The 22,776-nt window shown below is 36.6% G+C and overlaps 3 protein-coding genes and 1 pseudogene across 3 annotated transcripts; all 4 read left to right on the forward strand.

Annotated features, from left to right (window-relative positions):
- Positions 1–2,690: 2,690 nt before the first annotated feature.
- On the forward strand, positions 2,691–3,919 carry LOC147931103 (protein LEAD-SENSITIVE 1-like; annotated as a pseudogene).
- A 307-nt stretch (positions 3,920–4,226) lies between these two features.
- Positions 4,227–5,279, forward strand: LOC104733834 (putative syntaxin-131). The gene is made up of 6 exons (XM_019233361.2): positions 4,227–4,258; positions 4,356–4,381; positions 4,460–4,537; positions 4,638–4,718; positions 4,803–4,868; positions 4,948–5,279. The coding sequence occupies exons 4-6, from the start codon at positions 4,641–4,643 to the stop codon at positions 5,122–5,124; spliced, it is 321 nt and encodes a 106-aa protein (XP_019088906.1). The 5' UTR covers positions 4,227–4,258; positions 4,356–4,381; positions 4,460–4,537; positions 4,638–4,640; the 3' UTR covers positions 5,125–5,279.
- A 6,033-nt stretch (positions 5,280–11,312) lies between these two features.
- On the forward strand, positions 11,313–11,783 carry LOC147931104 (uncharacterized). The gene is made up of 2 exons (XM_087477182.1): positions 11,313–11,605; positions 11,693–11,783. The coding sequence occupies exons 1-2, from the start codon at positions 11,313–11,315 to the stop codon at positions 11,781–11,783; spliced, it is 384 nt and encodes a 127-aa protein (XP_087333308.1).
- A 5,285-nt stretch (positions 11,784–17,068) lies between these two features.
- LOC104732603 (auxin response factor 8) lies at positions 17,069–22,574 on the forward strand. Its single transcript, XM_087478018.1, has 14 exons — positions 17,069–18,134; positions 18,222–18,331; positions 18,493–18,591; positions 18,696–18,752; positions 18,840–18,995; positions 19,091–19,175; positions 19,518–19,608; positions 19,713–19,877; positions 19,953–20,075; positions 20,191–20,266; positions 20,402–20,549; positions 20,730–21,730; positions 21,833–22,023; positions 22,114–22,574. The coding sequence occupies exons 1-14, from the start codon at positions 18,092–18,094 to the stop codon at positions 22,229–22,231; spliced, it is 2,463 nt and encodes an 820-aa protein (XP_087334144.1). The 5' UTR covers positions 17,069–18,091; the 3' UTR covers positions 22,232–22,574.
- Positions 22,575–22,776: the final 202 nt, after the last annotated feature.

Genomic DNA, 22,776 nt, shown 5'->3' on the forward strand with positions numbered 1-22,776 from the left:
GCTTTTCTAGAGGAAAAAAGAGAAAAATAGTTTTGTGTTTTGTGAGATCAAGTGGGAGAGACAGGAGAAGAGTTTTGCTTGGCTTTGGCGTCTCAAGTAGAAGGAGAGAGAGAGATCGAAGGTGTTGCGACATGAGAGAGGCCTAGAGGGGTTGCTGCTACTTGTGTTGTGTTAACTTTTTCGGATCATTTTTGTTTTGTGGTGAGAGCTTGGTAAGATTGTGTGTTTCAATGTTTTGTGATGTGTGGATTGACTTCTTTTGTTTTGGCTTGTGTTTGGGTTAGATCTCTTGTATGTTTGTGTGTTGGTTGACACCGACAATCACTGAATGATGTTTCCTTATTACCCTGGTTTGGTTGTTTGTTTAATTATTGTTTGTGATCTTAATTTCTTGTGTGTATAACTCGTAGACGAGAGGATCACCTCAATAAATAATCGTGATAATACTTACACATATCTTTTTGTGTTGCATTCAAAGAAAATTTGTGCATGTGGGATAATGGTAAGGAATATTCAAGAGAAGATGATCTATGATAAAAAAGCTTAAAAATACCTCATCTATTTTTTATTTGGAAGTTTAATACCTAGTCTTTTTTGGTTGGAAGAAAAATACTTCATTTAATTAAAACATGTGATTTAATACTCAAACTAATAAATTTTGTTAGTTTCATACTTACGATTTTTTGACAAAAATAAAATTCCATTTTTACCCTTACTATATTAATTAATAATTAATTTTAAATGACTTGGTATTAATTTATGGACAATTCTTGGATTCACCCCCACTTAATTAAGGAAACAAATTATTAATAAAAGAAATAAAATATGTATATCATTCAATTTTAAAGTTATTAATTCTAAACATTATATTATAGTTTTTAATTAGAATATGTAAATCTAAATTACTTTTTTATAAATCCAAACCGACATATAATTTTGTTTAATTATGTAATTTAAATCCTAATCATTTTTTTATAAACCCAAATTGAAATACAATTTTGTTTAATTGTAAAATCTAAACCCTAACCACTCTTTTATAAACCCAAACCGACATATAAATTTGTTTGATTGTAAAATCTAAACCCTAACCACTCTTTGTATACCCAAACCGACATATAATTTTGTTTAATTATAAAATCTAAACCCTAACCACTATTTTGTAAACCCAAACCGACATATAATTTCGTTTAATTGTAAAATCTAAACTCTAATCACTCTTTTGTAAACCCAAGAATTTTTCTTAATTTATAGGTTTATTTGAATTAAAATTAAGTTTATTTAATATTTCTTTTTATTAATTTTAATTCAAATAAAATTATAAATTAATACCATGTCATTTAAAATTAATTATTAATTGATATAGTAAGGGTAAAAATGGAATTTTATTTTGGTCAAAAAATCGTAAGTATGAAACCAACAAAATTTATTAGTTTGAGTATTAAATCACACGTTTTAATTAAATGAGGTATTTTTCTTCCAACCAAAAAAGACGAAGTATTAAACTTCCAAATAAAAAATAGATGAGGTATTTTTAAGCTTTTTTCCCGATCTTGTTTTGTAGTTGTTAGTTTATTTTCTCTGTTTATTTTGAGATTGGTGTTAGTTTGCAGATTTGATAATTTGTGGGATTATCAGGTTAAATTTTTGTTATTCTATATAGTAATTGAATTTGGATTTTTGGTGGTTAGTTTGTGTTTTTTTTGCATGATATCAATCGGTAGAATCAATTAATAATTATGGGGTTATTTAAAAAATGTGTGCGGTTGTTTCAGATATCAGATATACTAATGCTTGCAGCGGTTTTTCAAATAAATTAGATGTTACAACGGTCATAAAATAAACAAAAATTGCAATGGTTTAATTAAAGGGAAATTACCTAGAATATTACATAAAAGTAGGTTTATTACTAGACTAATACGTTGAGATTTTCGACTTACTAGAATAACATATAAAAGTTTGCAAATTACTTCTATACCTGAGTTGTGTGTTTTATTATATTTTATGCCATTCTCTTTTAAAATTGTCTTTGATTTTGAAGAGAAAAGAACACAAAAACCTTGAAGGATCCATTCCTAATTTTTTTTTGATTCTCTTAAATTTGGGTTGGCAAAAAAATATGAGATTGATTCCTTCTAATTTGATTCATCTTTTTCGACTAAAATCATGGCAAAAGAAAGAAATTTATCAGACAATTATTCTGTAAGCTCACTGTTCACTTTCTCTCTCAAAAATAAATCTGTAGATCTAGTTTTTATTTGGCGTGAGTTTCATTTTCTTATGGTTGATTGTTGCCGTTTTCTTATGGTTGATCATGGTTGATCGTTTTCCTCTTAAGTTGCTCTTGTTTTTTTCTTTTGGTTTAGATCCACCTGCAAAATCACTGAGAACAAAAAAAAAAAGCTTCTATTTGTTATTCTCTCAATTGTTTCTATTTTTCATTTCTCTTCTTTCTTCTTCTTCTTCTTCATCAGCTCTTTGATTTTTTTGAATCTTGATCTGTGAGGAAAGACTCTTTGAATCTCTCTATCTCTCTGCTCAAGACGTGAATTTGAGGCAAACCCATTACGATTCTCTCCGTGTTCAATTTGATTGAAAGCAAATCTCCCAGAGGAGTAAGGCGGGAATCTCCTAGGGTTTAGTGTTTTCAGTGACTTCTCCAAGAAAATTAGAGGGGAAGCTGAAAGGTAAAAATGCAAATGTTTGTGTTTATGTATGTGTGGAGGGATGTGAACTTTAAAGTTAAATCCTTTTTTTGGTTTTGGTTACAATTTGGTGTTTTGTAGCAATCCTGAATTTCAAAAAACAGTGAAGGAGTTGAAGGAAAGAGCAGAGGAGTTGAAAGGTGTTAAAGAGGACCTGAAAGTTAGGTAATTCACATATGTAAAATTGTACATGATATAGTTAACCTTTACTTTTAGCATACAAATAGATCTCTTATTGGAATGAAAATGGTAAAATGCAGAACGAAACAAACGACTGAGCAGCTGTATAAGCAAGTTGATGGAGTCTGGACTGAGGCTGAATCTGTGGCCAAAAAGGTATGCTTTAGTAATTGGCACCATTTCTGTTTCGGATTATCTCTTTCGAGAATGCTTGAAAGGCAATACTGTTTAAAAAATGCAATTTTAAGTTGGGATTGTGTCTTCGTTGCTTGTTGTGCATATTTTGATTTTCGAGTATGTGCTTTCTTCGATTTCTGAAATCATTGGCTCTATGTTGCTGTATCTTTCCTAGCTTGGTAACTAAATTTTTTTAGTGAACTGTAACTCAGGTTTATAATGTATGACTAGCCAACTTTGTACATTGTAAAAGGCTAAGAATCGCGGAGACAAACCTTGTCCTAATTGCGGAGAGCGACCCAATATTGGCGGTGTAATCTCTTCTTGCCTTGATTGTTTCCTTGCCGGAGGTGATCTCTATTGAGTACGGTTCTCCCCTGCTATTTTTCTTGCCAAGCCTCGAGGTGGCATCTGCACAATAGCACCATCAGATCCTCCAGAAGAAGCCATCTACCGTGCTAATTTTCTCTTGCGAAATGGTTTTGGTGTGTACAATGTTTTCAAGAACAACTATGAAGACTTTGCCATCTATTGCAAAACTGGGTTGCTAGTGGTGAACACCGACGTGGGGAGGAGCGGTCAAGCCGCTTCTATTGTTGCAGCTGGCAGTGTTCTTCTTTCTTCACCACTCAGGTTTGTAGCAGGTTTTGGTGGTCTGGCTGTCGCTGGCTATGGCATGTACTGTGCCAGTCGCCTGATTTCAGATATTGGCATGCGATGGGATGTGAGTAAGGTCCCTGTCGAGAGACTAGTTGTTGATGTGGCTGTTATCTCAGAGATGGAAGCTAAACCGGAAGAGGAGATGACCACTTAATCCAAAACTGCTCACACCTGTATTAAGATGACCACTTAATCCAAAACAGAGAGAAGTATGTATCTTTTTTTATGTGTGTTCTTCTTATAAATCTATATGGTTTTGACTGAGTTAGGACATATAGGTTTGTTTCTTTTTGATTCTATGGAACATGTGGGCTTTGATTGATTTATTTGACTCTCTCTCTCTCGTTGATTCAGAACACAATCGTCGCCAACGTGCTTGCTTAAGGTAACAACATAAAATGGTTCTACTGATTTGATCGATGAATTTGCTTTTATTTTTGGTTTCAGTTACAATTTAATGGTTTAATTATATTGTGAATCAGGTCAAGGAGATCATCATTGAATTGAAAATCTCTCTGAAGAGAGGCGTGTGTTCACAGGTTTGAATTGAAAATCTCTCTGAAGATTCAATAGTTCCATTAATGATCTTCACAGAGCTAATTGTTTTTCGTTGTTCTGATGCTTGACAATGATTAGTGACTGGCCAACGAGCTGATGAAGAGGCAAGGACTTAAAAACTCTAATTTTATTGATTGGAATCTATTGAATCAGTTCATGATAGTCAATTTCCGGGTGTGTAGATAGTTGATAGATTGATCGAAACTGGAGACAGTGAGCAGATATTCCAGAAAGCGATCAGGGAGCAAGGACGAGGACAGGTTTGTAATTAAGTTCCTGCACTCATCTGATTACCTCCTGTTCAACAAGACAACTATAACGGGCTCTACTCAAGTCAGGTTATTTGCTGGCTCTGTGCAGATAATGGATACACTGGCCGAGATTCAGGAACGCCATGACGCTGTTAGAGATTTAGAGAAGAAACTCCTTAACCTGCAACAGGTAAAACCTCCCCGAGTTACCTAAAACTCTCAAAATTTATTTTAATTCTTCGCTGATTCTTTTCTCTTTTATGTTTACGGTTAGGTGTTTCTCGATATGGCCGTGCTGGTGGATGCACATGGAGAGATGTTAGACAACATAGAGAACATGGTATCATTCTCTTCAGTACCTGTTAAATACCCTGAGTTTGGATTTCTTCAAAATCCTTCTTACTCTGTTTCTATATCAGGTCTCGAGCGTTGTGGATCATGTTCAATCCCAGAACAACAACCTAGCAAAGGCAGTAAAAAACCAGAAGAGTTCAAGGAAATGGATGTGCATTGCCATCCTTATTCTTCTTATCATCATTATCATTACTGTTATCTCTGTTCTCAAACCATGGACACAGAAAAATGGTGGTGCCTAAGGTTCTCTTCTCTCTCCCTGCTTCAGGAGCTTTTGTATACAACAGTATATATGCATATGTGTATTCATCACATCTCATACTATTGACCTTCCACTATCACTATGAAAATGATGTATTCTTTTGACCAGATTAATGAATTAACTATTTTCAGTGAACATCTCAGCCTAATGAATATGAATGTGAATCAGGAGACAGCAAATGTGTATTAAAACTTTGTTGAAATATACCTTTATCTTTTTTATATCTGTAGTGTGTCAAAATAAATCCAGAAAAACTATGGAAGAAAAAGGGATAAAAGAATCTGAGTATGAACCTTAATCAGATTTACAATGATGAAAAAAAGAAGAGCAAAAGATACCTCCAGCTTCACATTTGCTTCAAAGGAAGACCTCAGAGAAGGATGAAGCATAACGGGCATCCTTTGCAGCATAAGTTGTCCGTCCTTCGATGCATAGGGCGTCCAGAGGCAATACTGATATCTTTGAGAAGGTTTTGACGTATAATGAATTTGTAAATATAGATTCCACAAAAGTTAGTGAACTATAAGATGCATGATCAGCTACAATTTACGGAATAATGAACCCAAAAGAGTAAGAAGTTTATCCGCATAACAAGTGTGCAATTAACCTAACGATGGAAAAAAGCTAAATGTAGTCATTAACAATAGCCTTTCTTACCTGTCTAGTCTATATGTTCAGGAAGAGGGCCTTTCATAGAGCCTCTGACCCATCACCAAACTTGAAAATCTGGCCACCCACTACCATCGTTGTTGAAACCGGGGAAGAACACATCAGCTTCTACAGAAACAACAAAATCAAGGGCATCCCACAGTAACCTATGTGCTTGATTCCTAAGATCCATCGGTGAAGGGCTTGGTTCTGTGTCATTCTCCGTAAGCCAACCATACCATCCTTCTTTTTCGTGCTGGTAGATAGGTCTGTCTGGAGGAGGAGGTAGCCAAAAACAACAAGATATTAGTAAAAAAATATTTGGTATACACATAATTATACACAGTTGTCCAGTTGTACTCTCATATTCATAGTTGAACTTTTGCATTTTTCGTATTTCCAGTTGGACTATAATATAAATTATTAATTAGCAGTTGGCCACAAGATTTATCACTATTAATTAGCATATAGAAGGTTTTCATAACACAATGTTCATAAAAACTTGGGTTTCACCTCTTTTGCTTCATTTGAGGTGATCACTTACTAAGTCTTCCTTATACTATAAAGAGTGTTTTATGTGAAAACGATAGTATGTATTAGAAAGTGATAAATTCTTGTATTGTTGATTAAACATGGTTCTTTAATAGTTCAATATGTAAAGAAATTCTTATAAACCTTAATTATCATTTTCATATTTTAAATATAAATGCAAATCTAAATATATATTTAGTTGTACCTAGTTGAACTTAGTATTATATACAATTCGACAAATACTATTTATGTTATCTATATATTACCCTCTATAGTTAAAATGTAATTTTGTGTGGTTATTATTCATTACCTCTCGGAAATATAATAAATAAATAAACAATTACGAATTACATAGGTTGTTCTAGTAACATCTCTTACTTTTTCTAGTAACATCTCTTAATTACTTGTTCCATTTCCGGTGAACAACAACGACAATATTAGCTAGGGTTGTAGAAGAAGATATGTTGAAGATGACTACAAAATTACAATAATATTATTTATTAAAACGGATTTATGGACCTACACTAAGCAAAAGAATGTTATGTACGTACACTAATCTCAAGAACATTATGTATGTATAAGTTCATATGTACGTACACGTTTATATGTACGTACACGTTCGATTTTAGGTTTAATGAACCCGAAATTACCAGAATATCCTCGTCTTCTACCTCTAACATACGACTGAAAACCCTAATTTCCCCTGCCTCACTTTATTTTTTCACGACTTATGTCTATTTTTTTGGTTTCACTTGTGGGGTTTTTACTCAACTATTATAGATTTTCGTCTCAACATCTGATTTCTAAATTAAAAACCTATAAAAAGTGAGTTATATAGATTTCCGAAACGATATCTTGCTCTTCCATGGATGAACCCAGAGGAAAGATTTCCGAAACTGAGTAGGAAAAAGACGTTTGCTCCGGCCGATAAACAGAACACGATTGATGAATCTGCTACAAACTTTATTACATGAACACCATTAATCGGAAGAACAGCAAACGTGTTTAGATCTATCCCCAATAAGTCTATCACAACACTAGACTGTCTTTGCCAGCTCAAACAAATTCGTATTATTCTGGTAAGACTTTACAGCTGTCAAAAATGCCTACTAAATCTACCACAGACTAGAAGTCTACCAATACACTACGAAAACTATTGAGAAAAACAAACAAAGTATACCAAAAATATCTTTAAAGGATGAGGTCTGTCGCATAAATCTGTCGCATAAATCTGTCGCAACAGGCCATTAGTCTACCATAAATATCTTTTGGGTCATATTGACTGTTGAAGGTGTACGTCAGATATTTTTGGTACACTTAGTTTTTGATACACATATACGTCCACCGATAAGTGTACCAACACTACAACTAAGTGTACCATCTACGTTGACCGATAAGTGTACCAAGACTACAACTAAGTGTACCAAAAATATCTGACGTACACCTTTAATTAGTCCATCTGTATAAATCTACCATCAAAGGATCGGTAGACTTAGTCCCAGTTTCCAATGTTTTTTTTTTTACTAATGGCATTACCCATAATTGCGTTTTTTTCTCAACACTAGTTTCAAGGGTAATATGGGTACAAAGTTTATTCTAGTAATTACCAACAATTATGTGTTACTTTTGTAATAAGGAAGCTTTTATGTAATATTCTAGTAACTCACCCTGAATTAAATGGTGGCATTAATTTATTTCATATATTTTTCGTAAATAAAACTTTATAAAAAATATGAAAAATTAAACTGAGAGATATGCTATAGTATAGATATCAAATATAACAAAATTTTTAAAATAAAGATTACAACGACTTATATATATATATATATATATATATATATATAAACAAAAGTTACAATGATTCGTCAAAATATCAAGAATTAGTGATAGTTCTTTAAATTTGAAAATGATATATGTCAATGAATAATTTACGGAATGGAGTTTGGCGATAAATATTGAATTTCAAATGCTTTTGATTCATCATTATAAAACAAAAACATTTGTGTCAAAAGAAAAAGTTCAGAAATTTTATACAAAGAGAACAAATATATATATTTCAAAAGCTGTGAATATTTGAATAGATACAATTTTTAGTAAAAGACACATAATGCAACTTTTTTTTTAAAACGTAACCATTGATTTTTTTTGATATATATACTCAACACATTGGTAATTTACAATGCACAATGAAGAAAAATTGAAAGTTACAAGGCACCATGAAAGAAATAAATTAAGTGGAGCAATTCAAGTTTATTTCATTTCGTATCATTTTTCTAGATATTTTCATAAAAAAAACATTTAAAACAAATGAACATTAAAAAAAAAAAAGGAAAACGACATATGACTAATGTGATCAACTAGTCCTGGCTGTTCGGATTTTCGGTTCGGATCGGATCGGATTTTTTGGATTTATAATTCTAAAATCCATTCGGATATTTTCAAATTTCGGATTCGGATCGGATTTTTCGGGTTCGGATTCGGTTATCCAAAGTACTCAAAAATCTAAAATTTTGTGTCCAAATCTATTCAAACTACTTGAAACGAACTAAAATATCTAAAAATTACGCTTATTTTTTACCTAAATATACTCAAAAATAGTTGTAATACATGAAAATATTTAAAATTTAAACTTTTAGACACCTAAGTTATTACAACTTGTAAGTATTACTAAGATATCATTACTATGTATTTATATTTTGGGCATGTTTGGATATCCATTCGGATTTCGGTTCAGATCATGTTGGGATTCGAATTTTTGGATTCTTAAATTTAGAATCCATTCGGATATTTCTAAATCTTTGGTTTGGATCGGATCGGATTTTTAGGCTTGGATTCAGATCGGTTTTTTCGGATTCGGATATTATGCCAGACCTATGATCAACTATTGCAACAAGTGTTACGGGTACTCATTGGTAATGTTGGAAACAAAAGAATCTGGGACAATCCTTGGTTTGCACCCTCGATCGAGTTTTTAGGGTTTAACGGATCTTGTAAGAAAAGCCCAAGATTCTCGTATAAAAAAGATCGACGTCCTAGCTGTTTTGTGGGAGAAAATTGGTGTTTGTAGTCGTTCCTCTAAAGCAAGAGAAAAAGAGTTTTGGATCCTTGTGAGATCAAGTGGGAGAGAAAAAATAAGAGTTTGTCTTGGCTTTGGGTGAGAAGCAGAAAGAGAGTCAATTCTTGAGCGTTGTTGTTAGAGAAAGTGTTGTGGTGTTTAATTCTTTTTATTTTCAGGTAAGTGCGACACCATGACTAATCTAAGCAAAATTTAAAGTGATAAATCACAAACGAGAACTTGAATAATTCCAAATGCTATATTTGGAATTGGCATTGTTTAAATCATTCACTACAACATCATCCGGACCAATGTAGTCATTGAACAACTTCATATTCCATGTTTGAATATGGGTCAATTAGAGTATTGCAGTAAAAATGGGCCGAAGATATAAACCTGACTTAATGATGGTCATGGGCATCAAGCTAAAACCGACTTTTTAACACGTTTTTTTTTTCTTTCCTTTTGTTGTAAAACACTTAGTGGACTCCATCGACCGGCCCGTCTAAGGTCCATGTATTGTGTCTCGGCCTCTTAGGCCCATCGGTCCATTAGTCTAAGTCTTATGTCGGTCTATTGTAATCTATATATATATGTAACCTCGAGACTTAATTCATTAATAAGAAGAGAGATTTCTCCCTAAACTCTCTAGTTTCACAACACGTTATCAGCACGATAGCCTCTAATCCTAAAACGCTAAAGGCAGCCACCGATTCTCTTCTTCCCTAAAACCCTAAACCGCTTTTGATCTTCTTCCTTCTTCGAGACTCATCTTCTCTATCTCGGAGATCTCTTGTTGATTCACGAGCATCCTTAGCTCGTGATCAAGTTCTATCCTAAACCCGATCGAGGTTCGTGGTTTGCGGTTCGGGGGTGAGTTTGCGAGGAGCTGTTCGCGGGAAGCTGTTCCCGGGAAGCTGTTCCCGGGAAGCTGTTCGCGGGAAGCTGTTCGAGGTTCGTGAGATATCTGAGGTCTTTAGCTCCCAGATCATATCCGGTCAGAATCCTTGTGGTATTAAGGTAAACAAAATCGAAACCCTTTTAAAACCATATACTCGAATCTGATCCTTAAAACTATTGAACCTCAAAAACAAACAAGTACACAACCAACAAAAGTTTAAGATCTCTAAAACCTAAAACTTAAAATCGGATGATGTTTAGGTTGTTAGATTTCTTGAGAATTAAAACCAATTATATTACAAGATTAAAATTTGGTTGATTGTTGCTTGTTGTGATGCATAAGAACCTAGAACCAAAATTGTTAGATTCATAAGATATAAAATCAAACTGTTCTAGGATATTAAAACTTTGTCATTCATGCATCATATAGAAATCGGATCATGTAGAATCGATTAAGACTTGTTCTTGTAAAACTCGGCTGCATGAATTAATTCTTAGGATTTCTTAGACAAACTTGAACATAGATTTCCTGTAAATTTTGGCCATGAGAAACATAAAACTCGAACATGAACTTGTCTAGGATCAATTAGGATAACTTCCATAAACCTTAATCATTATCCTAAAATATAAGTAAAATTAACTTTAATGTTCTAAGAGTAAATCCGATTGAATTAAAACTTTTGTTAAAATTCCATAAATTAAAACATAAAATTTCGGATTAAATCACTAATTAGGATAAGTTCCTAAAACTCTTAAAACAAAATATAAATCCTAGACTAAATAGGAAATTATAAGAAAAAGGAAATCCTATCTAGAAATAAGGAAAACATTGCATGCATTATCTATTTGATTTTGTTGTCTTGCATGCATGAATTTAAACCATACAACTATAAGAGGCAAGGCATGTTTCGGTCTTAAATACCGCATGGCCTAAGGCATGGTTCGGTCTCAAATACCGCATGACCTGAATTAAATGTTGCATGGTTCGATCTCAAATATTGCATGCTAACTATCGGTTGTCTATCTTTATGCAGATGGCAAACCTCAAGAGCCTAGACTACCCTATCCTGCAAGCTTCTGGAAAGAACTACTTGCAATGGGCAAATGACACCGAGATCTATCTGTCATCACACGGCTTGCACGAGTGCATCGATGAGGAATTTGAGTGCACTGACAAGAAAAAGAATCAGTGCCTCCAGCATATACATCATCACATTGCTGAGTGTCTCAAAAGCCAGTACCTCTTCATAAGAGATCCCCTCGCCCTTTGGACACAGCTTAAACGCCGTTACGGGCACCAAAAGACGGTGCTCCTTCCAAAGGCCGAGTTCGATTGGAAGAGCCTAAGGATCCAGGATTACAAATCCGTGGAGGAGTATAACTCTGAGCTTTTTAGGATTGTCTCACTCCTTAGGTTGTGTGGAAAAGAGGTGACTGAGCAGGAGCTGATAGAAAAGATATTGTCTACCTTCAGCCCTAATAACAGAGTCCTTCAGCAACAGTAGCGGCATCAAAAGCTTGCTGACTATGGGGAACTCATTGAGTGTTTACTGCTAGCTGAGCAGAACGATGAGTTGTTGTTAATGATGAACAGTGCTATGAGACCTCCTGGTACAGCCCCATTACCAGAAGCAAATAAGGTTGATTTGGGAAAGAAAGCTGCAGTAGAGTCTAAAGAGCCTAAAGAGCCTAATGAGACCAACTACGTCCACAGAGAAAGACACTACGGCCGTGGCCGTGGTGGCAGAGGACGTGGTTGTCGAGGAGGCCAGGCTGGTCAAGGAGGCCGCGGACGTGGTGGTAGGGGGTTGTGGGTCCTTTAAACCACACACCAAGGCCAAATCGACTTGCCACCGATGTGGTATGTCAAACCACTGGGCCAAGAACTGCAGAACTCCCAAACACCTCATTGATGCATATCAAGAAGTTCTTAAGAAGAATCCAGAAGCCAATTTTGTGCACATCGATGATGAAGGAGACTTCGATCATGAGAATGATGACTTGCTAGACTATGAGACTTCCGATTGCCTCAAGAGTGATGACTAAATTTCAGTTTTTATTTTGGTTTAATTCTATGCTTTTATGCTTTGACTTCATTCTATGTATTGGATAATTATTTTGATTTAAATGCAATGGAATTTATTTTATATAATTGTCTTGTTAAAAACACAAAATTATTGTCCTATTTATAGAAATGGCCGAGGACATGAGTGAACTAGTGGTGGACAATGGTTCCAGCCACACCATACTAAAAGACAAAAGATATTTCATAAATCTTATAATGAAAAGTGCTAATATTAGTACAATTGCGGGTATAGCAAATTTGATAGAAGGCTACGGCCAGGCTCACATATTGTTGCCTAACGGCACACACATTGAGTTATGTGATGCCTTATACTCACCCAACTCTAAGAGAAGCTTATTGAGCTTTAAAGATATAAGATCAAATGGTTATCATGTTGAAACCAAGGGTGAAGGAACTAAAGAATTCCTATACATTACAGAAAATGTAAAAGGACAAAAGAAGGTCCTAGAGACTATACCTACACTAGCCTCTGGTTTATACCATGCTAAAATTAACATGATAGAAGCTAACTTAGCAAAGCACAAAATGTTCAATGAACAATTCACTCTATGGCATGACCGGCTTGGCCATCCGGGTTCGAACATGATGCGTAAATTGATTAAGAGTTCGAAAGGGCACAACCTCAAAGAAAGAAAAGTTTTCCCTAAAAATCTCACTTGTGTAGCATGTGCACAAGGGAAACTTATCATAAGACCCTCACCAGTAAAAGTCACAAAAGAGACTTTAAATTTTGTGGAAAGGATACAAGGTGACATATGTGGACCAATACACCCATCATGTGGGACATTTAGATATTTCATGGTGATGATAGATGCATCAACCAGATGGTCTCACGTATGCTTGTTATCCACAAGAAACTTAGCATTTGCTAAGCTGGTAGCTCAAATCATAAGATTAAGAGCACATTTTCCAGACTTTCCACTTAAGACTATACGTCTAGACAATGCTGGTGAATTTACATCCCAAGCGTTTAATGATTACTGTATGTCCATGGGGGTGAGTATGGAACATCCTGTGGCACATGTCCATACACAAAACGGATTAGCTGAATCCTTCATTAAACGAATACAATTGATAGCTTGACCATTGTTAATGCGATCGAAGCTTCCTGTGTCGGCTTGGGGACACGCGGTCTTACATGCAGCAGAGCTCATACGCATCAGGCCATCTAGTGAACACAAATATTCACCATCCCAACTATTAACGGGTCAAGAGCCAGACTTATCCCATCTCAAAACATTTGGTTATGCCGTTTATACACCTATTGCTCCACCACAGAGAACTAAGATGGGACCTCAAAGGAGGATGGGAATATATGTTGGATATGAGTCTCCCACTATTATAAGGTATCTTGAGCCACTCACAGGAGATTTATTTAAGGCCAGATACGCGGACTGTCAATTCGTTGAGTCTGAATTCCCTATGTTAGGTGGAGAGACTAACAAGCTGGGCAAAGAATTAACATGGAATCAAACATCCTTAAATTGGCAAGATCCTCGAACTCTAGCATGTGATGCAGAGGTTCAAACGATTATACATTTACAACAGCTAGCTAATCAATTGCCAGATTCCTTTGCTGACCCAAAGAGAGTAACAAAATCGTACATACCAGCTTGCAATGCACCAGTACATATTGATGTTCACAAGAAACACAATAATTAAGTTGCTACAGAGTCTAAACCACGTTTGAAACGAGGTAGACCATTAGGTTCCAAAGATAAGAACCCTCGGAAAACTAAAGGTGCGAAACAGACCGAGGTTCAGGCAATGATAGAAAAACCAGACATTGTCGCAGAAACTCCTAAGGTACCAAGTGAGGCTCAGGACGCTGAACCTCAAGAACCTGAAGGAATTGACAACAATGAGATCTCGATAAATTATATTATGTCTGGAATTCAATGGAACCGAAAAGATGTCGACATTGATGATATATTTGCATACAAGGTAGCACTTGAGATAAATGAGGATCATGAACCCACATCTATATTAGAGTGCACTCAAAGCAAAGATTGGCTTAAATGGAAAGAAGCTATTGATGTGGAGTTAAACTCTTTGAAGAAGAGAAGTGTGTTTGGTCCGACCTTAAGGACAACACCTAAAATTAAACCAGTTGGACATAAGTGGGTCTTTGTAAGAAAGAGAAATGAGAAGAATGAAATTGTGAGATATAAAGCACGGCTTGTAGCACAAGGATTCTCTCAAAGACCCAGAATAGACTATGAGGAGACATACTCCCCTATGATGGATGCAACAACTTTTAGATATCTAATAAGTCTGGCCATTAGAGAAAAACTAGATTTGCGGTTAATGGATGTTGTAACTGCATACTTATATGGTCCACTGGATAACAAAATTTATATGAGATTACTAGAGGGTATAAAACTCAAAGATAAGAGTGGTTCTCGAGACCAATACTGCATAAGGCTAGACAAATCGCTTTATGGACTGAAACAGAGTGGTCGAATGTGGTATAACCGACTAAGTGACTATTTGGCTAAGGAAGGCTATAGGAACGACCCAATCAGTCCATGTATATTCATAAAGAAGTTTGCAAACAAAGGATTTGTGATAATAGCAGTCTATGTGGATGATTTAAACATCCTTGGAACCTCTGGGGAAATTGCCCAAACTGTAGAATATCTCAAGAAAGAATTTGAGATGAAAGACCTAGGCAAGACAAAATTCTGTTTGGGATTGCAGCTTGAGTACAGAAACAATGGGATCCTTGTGCATCAAAAGGCATATACAAAAAAGGTACTCAAGAGATTTAATATGGAGCAAGCTCACTCATTGACTAGCCCAATGGTTGTGAGAAGTGTTGAAGTGGATAAAGATCCATTTGCTCCTAAGAAGGACAATGAAGAAATTCTTGGTCCTGAAGTGCCTTACCTCAGTGCTATAGGAGCGTTATTGTTCTTGGCTAGCCACACTAGGCCGGACATATGCTTTGCCGTGAACCTCCTAGCAAGATATAGTTCTTGTCCGATCATAAGGCACTGGAATGGTATTAAACATGTTCTGCGTTACCTACAGGGAATGACAGACTTTGGTCTATATTATACTAACCATAACAAAGATGGTTTAGTTGGTTTTGTTGATGCAGGTTATCTATCCGACCCACACAATGGTAAGTCACAAACAGGTTATGTGTTTACGCACGGTGGTACTGCGATCTCTTGGCGTTCTATGAAGCAGACTCTAGTGGCCACATCCTCAAATCACGCGGAGATCCTAGCCATACATGAAGCCAGCCGTGAGTGTGTTTGGTTGCGGTCCATGACTCAGCATATTCGGACAGACAGTGGCATAGACGAAGACAAATCAGCAACGGTCATCTATGAAGACAATACAGCCTGCATCGCACAGCTCAAAGAAGGTTACATCAAGGGAGATCGGACGAAGCACATACTGCCAAAGTTCTTCAACACACATGAACTACAAAAGGCCGAAGAAGTTCAAGTGGTGCAAGTTCAGTCATGCGATAACTCAGTCGATCTCTTCACCAAGGCACTACCGACAACAACATTCAGGAAGCTCACGCACCAGATTGGAATGCGGAGGCTTAAGGACTTAGAGTGATGCTTGGAACAGGGGGAGCAATGTGTGTTGTACTCTTTTTCCTTCACCAAGGATTTGTCCCAATGGGTTTTCCTGGTAAGGTTTTAATGAGGCAGCATCCCCTAAGCACATTGCAGCGATCCCATCCAACATAGGTACGGTCATATCGTCTAAGGGGGAGTGTTGTAAAACACTTAGTGGACTCTATCGACCGGCCCGTCTAAGGTCCATGTATTGTATCTCGGCCTCTTAGGCCCATCGGTCCATTAGTCTAAGTCTTATGTCGGTCTATTATAATCTCTATATATATGTAACCTCGAGACTTCATTCATTAATAAAAAAAGAGATTTCTCCCTAAACTCTCTAGTTTCACAACACTTTTTTTTTTCTTTTTCTATAACTAGAGATTGAGCTGGTGTGGTGCTTCTTCATCCGTAGAAAGTGAATAAGAAGATTTTACCACCTCAAATGGTTTGTATTTACAATAATATATTCTTCTATGGTGACTATAGCAAACAATAAACTGGGACCATAATCCTTAATTTAGCTACTTTGTTAATTCGTTTGTTATCTATGTCTCCCATGCAATTACGCTATACGTTTCTTGAAATTGGAGTTCGTTGGAATTTGTAAACTCTGTTTCCGGTCATTTTTCTACTCTTTACAATCCAATCACCACAGTCTTAACAAATTTAGTGACAAAAAAATAAGAAAAATGTTAGGCGTCTCTATTTATTTGCTAATGATTGTTTCTAAGTTAATATACTACATATTAATAATAGATAACCTTTGACCATATTTTCAACGGGGGATCAACCTATAAAAATATCCAACAAAAATATTTAGATTCTTAAATTAAATAGAACTAATTTGAAATCCCATTTCAAAAAAAAACAAATTATGGGAGTTTTTGGTGTTTCTTTCATGAATGAATACAGAAAATAAATATATATTTTATACTTCCTCTGTTTCACAAAGAGTGTCATTTTGGCTTGATTTTTTTGTTTCAAATTAAGTGTCATTTTAGATTTTCAATGTAATATTAAGCATAAATTTCCAACTTTAACCTCATATTCATTGAAGAATATCAAGAGTCAATATCAATTTTAAAGGTATAAGAGATATTTAAATATGTTTTCTTAATTTGTGTGTAAAGTGTCACTTATTATGAAACAGAGGGAGTATAAACAACGCTAACATTTATGACAACTCTATTATCTCACTCACTCTCTCTCTCTATTCATATACTATAATTCATTGTCCTTTTCATCGAATCCAAGACCCCCAAAAAATTAATTCGAAAACAATTATTATTTTTTCAACGATCAAGATCTCAAGAGTCAAATCCAACGGTTAAAAAGAAGTGACTCTGGTACTGACACCACCTCTCATAATTCTCGTTAGTAGGACCTCTCTCTCACTCTCTCTCTTCGTCTTCATCTTTCTTCTTCTCTCCACTCTGTGTCGAATCCGGGTTCGATCCGAGTCGAATACGGGTCGGGTCTCTTATAAGAAGAGGCAAAACCACTTACTCTCTTTCATTTCACCCCCACGCACTCTCTCTCTCTCTCTCTCTCTCTCTCTCTCTCTCTCTCTCTCTCTCTCTCTCTGACACATATCTTTTTCTCTCTCTTCTGTTTTGAAAGCCAAAGTGTCTCTCTTGGACAGTGATGGAACTGCTTCAAGAGATTTAATTTCTCTCTTTCTTTTTTTTTTTTTTTTTACCACACGAGAGGAGAAGCCAAGTTGAAGAAAGATTTGTTCTTTTATTTCTATAACAAAGATCTCAAAAGAAGAAAGGGGGCGTGTTTAGTCTTAACTTGGAAAGTTTGAAGCTTTCTTTTGTGAGTGATGTTGCTGCTCAATGCGTAGTTTGTTAAGAGTTTTGAGAGTTTGTTCATGGTTTGATGATGAAAAGGTTTGAAGGAATGGGGTTTCTTGTGGTTAAGGGTTTGATTCAAGGTTTTCTCTGAGCTTTTTCATGGTGAGTGGATTTTGGGGGTTTTTGAGAAAAGGAGATGGAGAAAGACGAGTTTGTGCTTCCGGAGCTAAAGAGTTATAGCTACTGTAGTAGCTGGAAGTGAAGATTAGATTTTTTATTTTAATAATTGTACGGAAATTAGGGTTTTGAAAGTTTGTGACTTTGGTTTTCTGAAAGTTGAATTAGACATGAAGCTGTCAACATCTGGATTGGGTCAACAGGGTCATGAAGGTGTTTTGTTTCTTCTCTTTAGTCTCTGATTTCAATTCTTTTTTTGTTACTGGACAAGTTTTTCTTAGTTTGTGTGTTTTGTAACAGGAGAGAAATGTCTGAATTCTGAGCTGTGGCATGCTTGTGCTGGACCATTGGTCTCTCTTCCATCATCTGGTAGTCGTGTTGTTTACTTTCCACAGGGTCACAGTGAACAGGTTCCTTCTTCTTCTTCTTCTTCATACTTCTTTTGGTTTAAAGATTGGTGTTTTTTTTGTGTGAAAGTGTTGTTTAAAGGGAGTGAGTATGGAGCTTTATTTTTAATTTTTCACTTGTTTTATATTTGGGCATTTCCATTTAAATTGAAGTGTACTTGTAGGTAGCTGCTACAACTAATAAGGAAGTTGATGGTCACATACCCAATTACCCAAGCCTACCACCACAATTGATATGCCAGCTCCATAATGTTACAATGCATGTGCGTAGTTAGTTCCCTGTCCTTTTCCAAATTTCAATTTCACTTTTAAAGTAGTTTTTGGGATGATGTGCTTTGTGAGTATGGGTTTCGTTTCTACTTTTCAGGCAGATGTGGAGACGGATGAAGTTTATGCTCAAATGACACTTCAACCATTGACACCGGTACATACATTATACATAACGAGTTTTTAGTTCACTCTAGTCTGTGAATAGGTGATTTATAAACTTTTTAAATTGGTGTTGTTATAGGAGGAGCAGAAGGAAACATTTGTACCAATTGAGTTAGGGATCCCGAGCAAGCAACCTAGCAACTATTTCTGCAAGACTCTCACAGCTAGTGATACCAGTACTCATGGAGGCTTCTCTGTTCCTAGACGTGCTGCTGAGAAAGTTTTTCCTCCACTGGTATGTAGAATACTCTTTCTGTAGCTTACTCGCTAGAATTTTGTTACTTGCTGCTATATGTACTCCTTTGATATCTTGTCTCTTCCATGTTGCAGGATTACACACTGCAGCCACCAGCTCAAGAACTGATTGCAAGGGATCTCCATGATGTTGAATGGAAGTTTAGGCATATCTTTAGGGGTAGGTTTCACCTTTCCTTGGTGTTAGTTGATGATCCCTTTAATAGCATATATTTGTTCTATCTTTGTTGGTTACTACTTTGATGAAATTCTTTGTAACTGTAGTCGCCAGTGTAGAAATTTCATTTGGCTGTTAAGTATGTCCTGAAGCAGCATTCTGCTGTTATTTTCACTACTATTGTTTGGTTAAGTTGAAGTAACTACGAATGCTAAGTGTTCTTGCGGTTTCTATTATAAATTGGAATTATTACTTGTTTATATTAAGCCAGTTGATTTGAATCCTTCTTCTCTTTTTTTTGTTCGTAATAGCAATGACTTACATGGGTTCGGTGTGATTATGCAGGACAGCCCAAACGACATCTCCTAACTACTGGGTGGAGTGTCTTTGTCAGTGCTAAGCGACTAGTAGCTGGGGATTCTGTCATTTTCATCAGGTATAAATCTTTTTTGTTGTACGTTTACTGTGTGGACTGTGACTATACTTCTAACCCTACTATGTTGCATTGCACATATTACTAACCCTATTACTTATTTCCAGGAATGAAAAGAATCAACTCTTTTTGGGAATCCGGCGAGCCACTCGGCCCCAGACTATTGTACCATCATCTGTTTTATCTAGTGATAGCATGCATATTGGACTCCTTGCTGCTGCTGCACATGCTTCTGCTACTAACAGCTGTTTTACTGTTTTCTTTCATCCAAGGTTAATACACCTCTTCAACCTGCATCCTCTTCTTTTCTTAATAATATATTCTACTAATATTCTCTTCATGTTCAGGGCTAGCCCATCTGAGTTTGTGATACAACTTTCCAAGTACATTAAAGCCGTTTTTCACACGCGTATTTCAGTTGGAATGCGCTTTCGCATGCTCTTCGAGACAGAAGAGTCTAGCGTCCGCAGGTGATGATGCCACGTATCTTGAAATGCAAATGTTGAAACTGACAAAAGTTTATATCATTATGTTACACATATTACTTTAACATGTTTTCTGACAGTGGCATGGGGAACTTTCCAGGTACATGGGTACTATAACTGGTATCAGTGATCTGGACACTGTCCGTTGGCCAAACTCTCATTGGCGATCTGTGAAGGTAACATTATTAAACTTGGGACTTCGTAAAGATTCCATGAAACACCGCAGGATTCTGATGATCTAGTGTAGTGTTGTAATTATATATTTCATTGGAACTCTATTAACATTGAAGATTTGGGCATTATTGGTGTAGGTTGGTTGGGATGAATCGACTGCAGGGGAGAGACAGCCAAGGGTTTCGTTATGGGAGATTGAGCCTCTTACTACCTTTCCCATGTACCCATCTCTGTTTCCTCTTAGGCTAAAACGTCCTTGGCATGCTGGCACATCATCATTGCCTGGTATCTACCATCTTGGCTCTTCTCCTAACTGTTATGTACTAGTGTAGCAAGTTTGGAAGTTTGGAAGTCTCTTACTGTCACTCAGATATCCAATTTTTTGTTATTTTAACTTAGTTGCTAGTTCGGATATAGTGTAGTTACTCTTCATAGCTATTTACTTTGACCATTGTGATGTTACAGATGGAAGGGGAGAATTAGGGAGTGGTCTAACATGGCTAAGAGGAGGAGGTGGAGAACAGCAAGGTTTGCTTCCTCTAAATTATCCGTCTGTTGGTTTGTTTCCATGGATGCAACAAAGGCTGGATCTCACTCAAATGGGGACTGATAATAATCAGCAATACCAAGCAATGTTAGCTGCTGGATTGCAGAACATCGGCGGTGGAGATCCTCTAAGACAGCAGTTTGTCCAGCTGCAAGAGCCTCATCACCAGTATCTTCAACAATCAGCTTCCCACAATTCTGATTTGATGCTTCAGCAGCAGCAGCAACAAGCATCACGCCATCCAATGCATGGTCAACCCCAGATTATGAGTGAGAATATTCCGCAGCAGAGTATGCGACAAGAAGTTAGTAACCACCCAACTGGACAGCAGCTGCAGCAACCTGACCAAAATGCGTACCTGAATGCATTCAAAATGCAGAATGGTCATCTTCAGCAGTGGCAGCACTCGGATATGCCTTCACCCTCGTTCATGAAGTCAGATTTTACTGACTCAAGCAACAAATTTGCAACATCTGCTACTCCGATGCAACAGAACAATGCTTCTCCTGCTTCTGGTGATGGCAGCAATCTTTTGAATTTCTCAATAACTGGTCAGTCTGTACTGCCTGAACAGTTAACAACAGAGGGTTGGTCTCCAAAAGCATCCAACACTTTCTCTGAGCCGTTGTCACTTCCACAAGCCTATCCTGGGAAAAGTCTTGCTCTAGAACCTGGGAATCCAAACCTAAACCCTCAGAATCCCTCTCTTTTTGGTGTTGATCCCGACTCTGGACTCTTTCTCCCCAGTACAGTTCCCCGCTTTGGTTCTTCATCAGGAGATGCTGAAGCTTCCCCTATGTCACTAACAGATTCAGGATTTCAGAATTCGTTATATGGCTGCATGCAAGACACAACTCATGAGTTGTTGCATGGAGCTGGACAGATAAATCCGTCTACCCAAACCAAGAACTTTGTAAAGGTGGGTTCTTGTTGGTTCTGTGGCTCAACGTCTTCTCTGTGGCTCTGCTGTCTCTAAGTAAGAAGATACTAATTTGCTTACAAATCCAAAATTGCTTTGCAGGTTTATAAATCTGGTTCGGTTGGGCGTTCACTAGACATCTCCCGATTCAGCAGCTACCACGAGCTGCGTGAAGAGTTAGGGAAGATGTTTGCTATCGAAGGGTTGTTGGAAGACCCCCTTAGATCAGGCTGGCAGCTTGTATTCGTTGACAAGGAAAATGATATTCTTCTCCTTGGCGATGACCCGTGGGAGTAAGTAAATATACTCTCTTCTTCTTCTATTTTGTATACATTTGATTTAGATTTGGGATTAGATCTTGAAAAAGCTTGTGTGGTATGCAGGTCATTTGTGAATAACGTTTGGTACATAAAGATACTTTCGCCGGAAGATGCGCAGCAAATGGGAGATCAAGGCGAAGGCAGTGGCGGGTCATTCCCGCAAAACCCCACCCATCTCTAGAAAGCTGCTTCGGTGTTGGTCCCATCCTGCTACAATGCGCGCGGGAGCCTTTGTTTTCACTTCCACTGATCTTTATATGCCATTCGTTCGCATCTCTCTCGTTTTGACGTTTTTAGAAAGAAACATAATCATATTTGTGAGTATGGGTCCTGAAACTTTAGGGCGTACTTTAGCTTTGTATTAGACAGACACTCTGGTCATAAACATAAGAACTTTTATTAGCTGTCTCAGGAGGTTAACTCAGCTTTCTTAGTATTATTATTATTCTGTTTTGTACCTTCCAATATCACTTCTCCTGAGACATTCAGTTGAAGTGTAGTGATTAAATTTCTGATTTAGTCAAGGGCTTGTCAGTGTTATCTTAGAGGGTTCGAGTAAAGAACAGTCGTTAATCACAATTGTTACCAAGCGCGCTCGTTTTGGTAAGTATAGATATGATTTTTTTTCATTACATGGAGGAGAAAAATTTCGGTTACTCACTTAATTGAATGCAATGATCGATTGGTACAAAAGGATTGGTCAGATCAATGGCGCTGGCAAGGCGT

This window comes from Camelina sativa, chromosome 12, assembly GCF_030686135.1.
Source record: "Camelina sativa cultivar CO46 ecotype springtype chromosome 12, ASM3068613v1".
Taxonomy (NCBI): domain Eukaryota; kingdom Viridiplantae; phylum Streptophyta; class Magnoliopsida; order Brassicales; family Brassicaceae; genus Camelina; species Camelina sativa.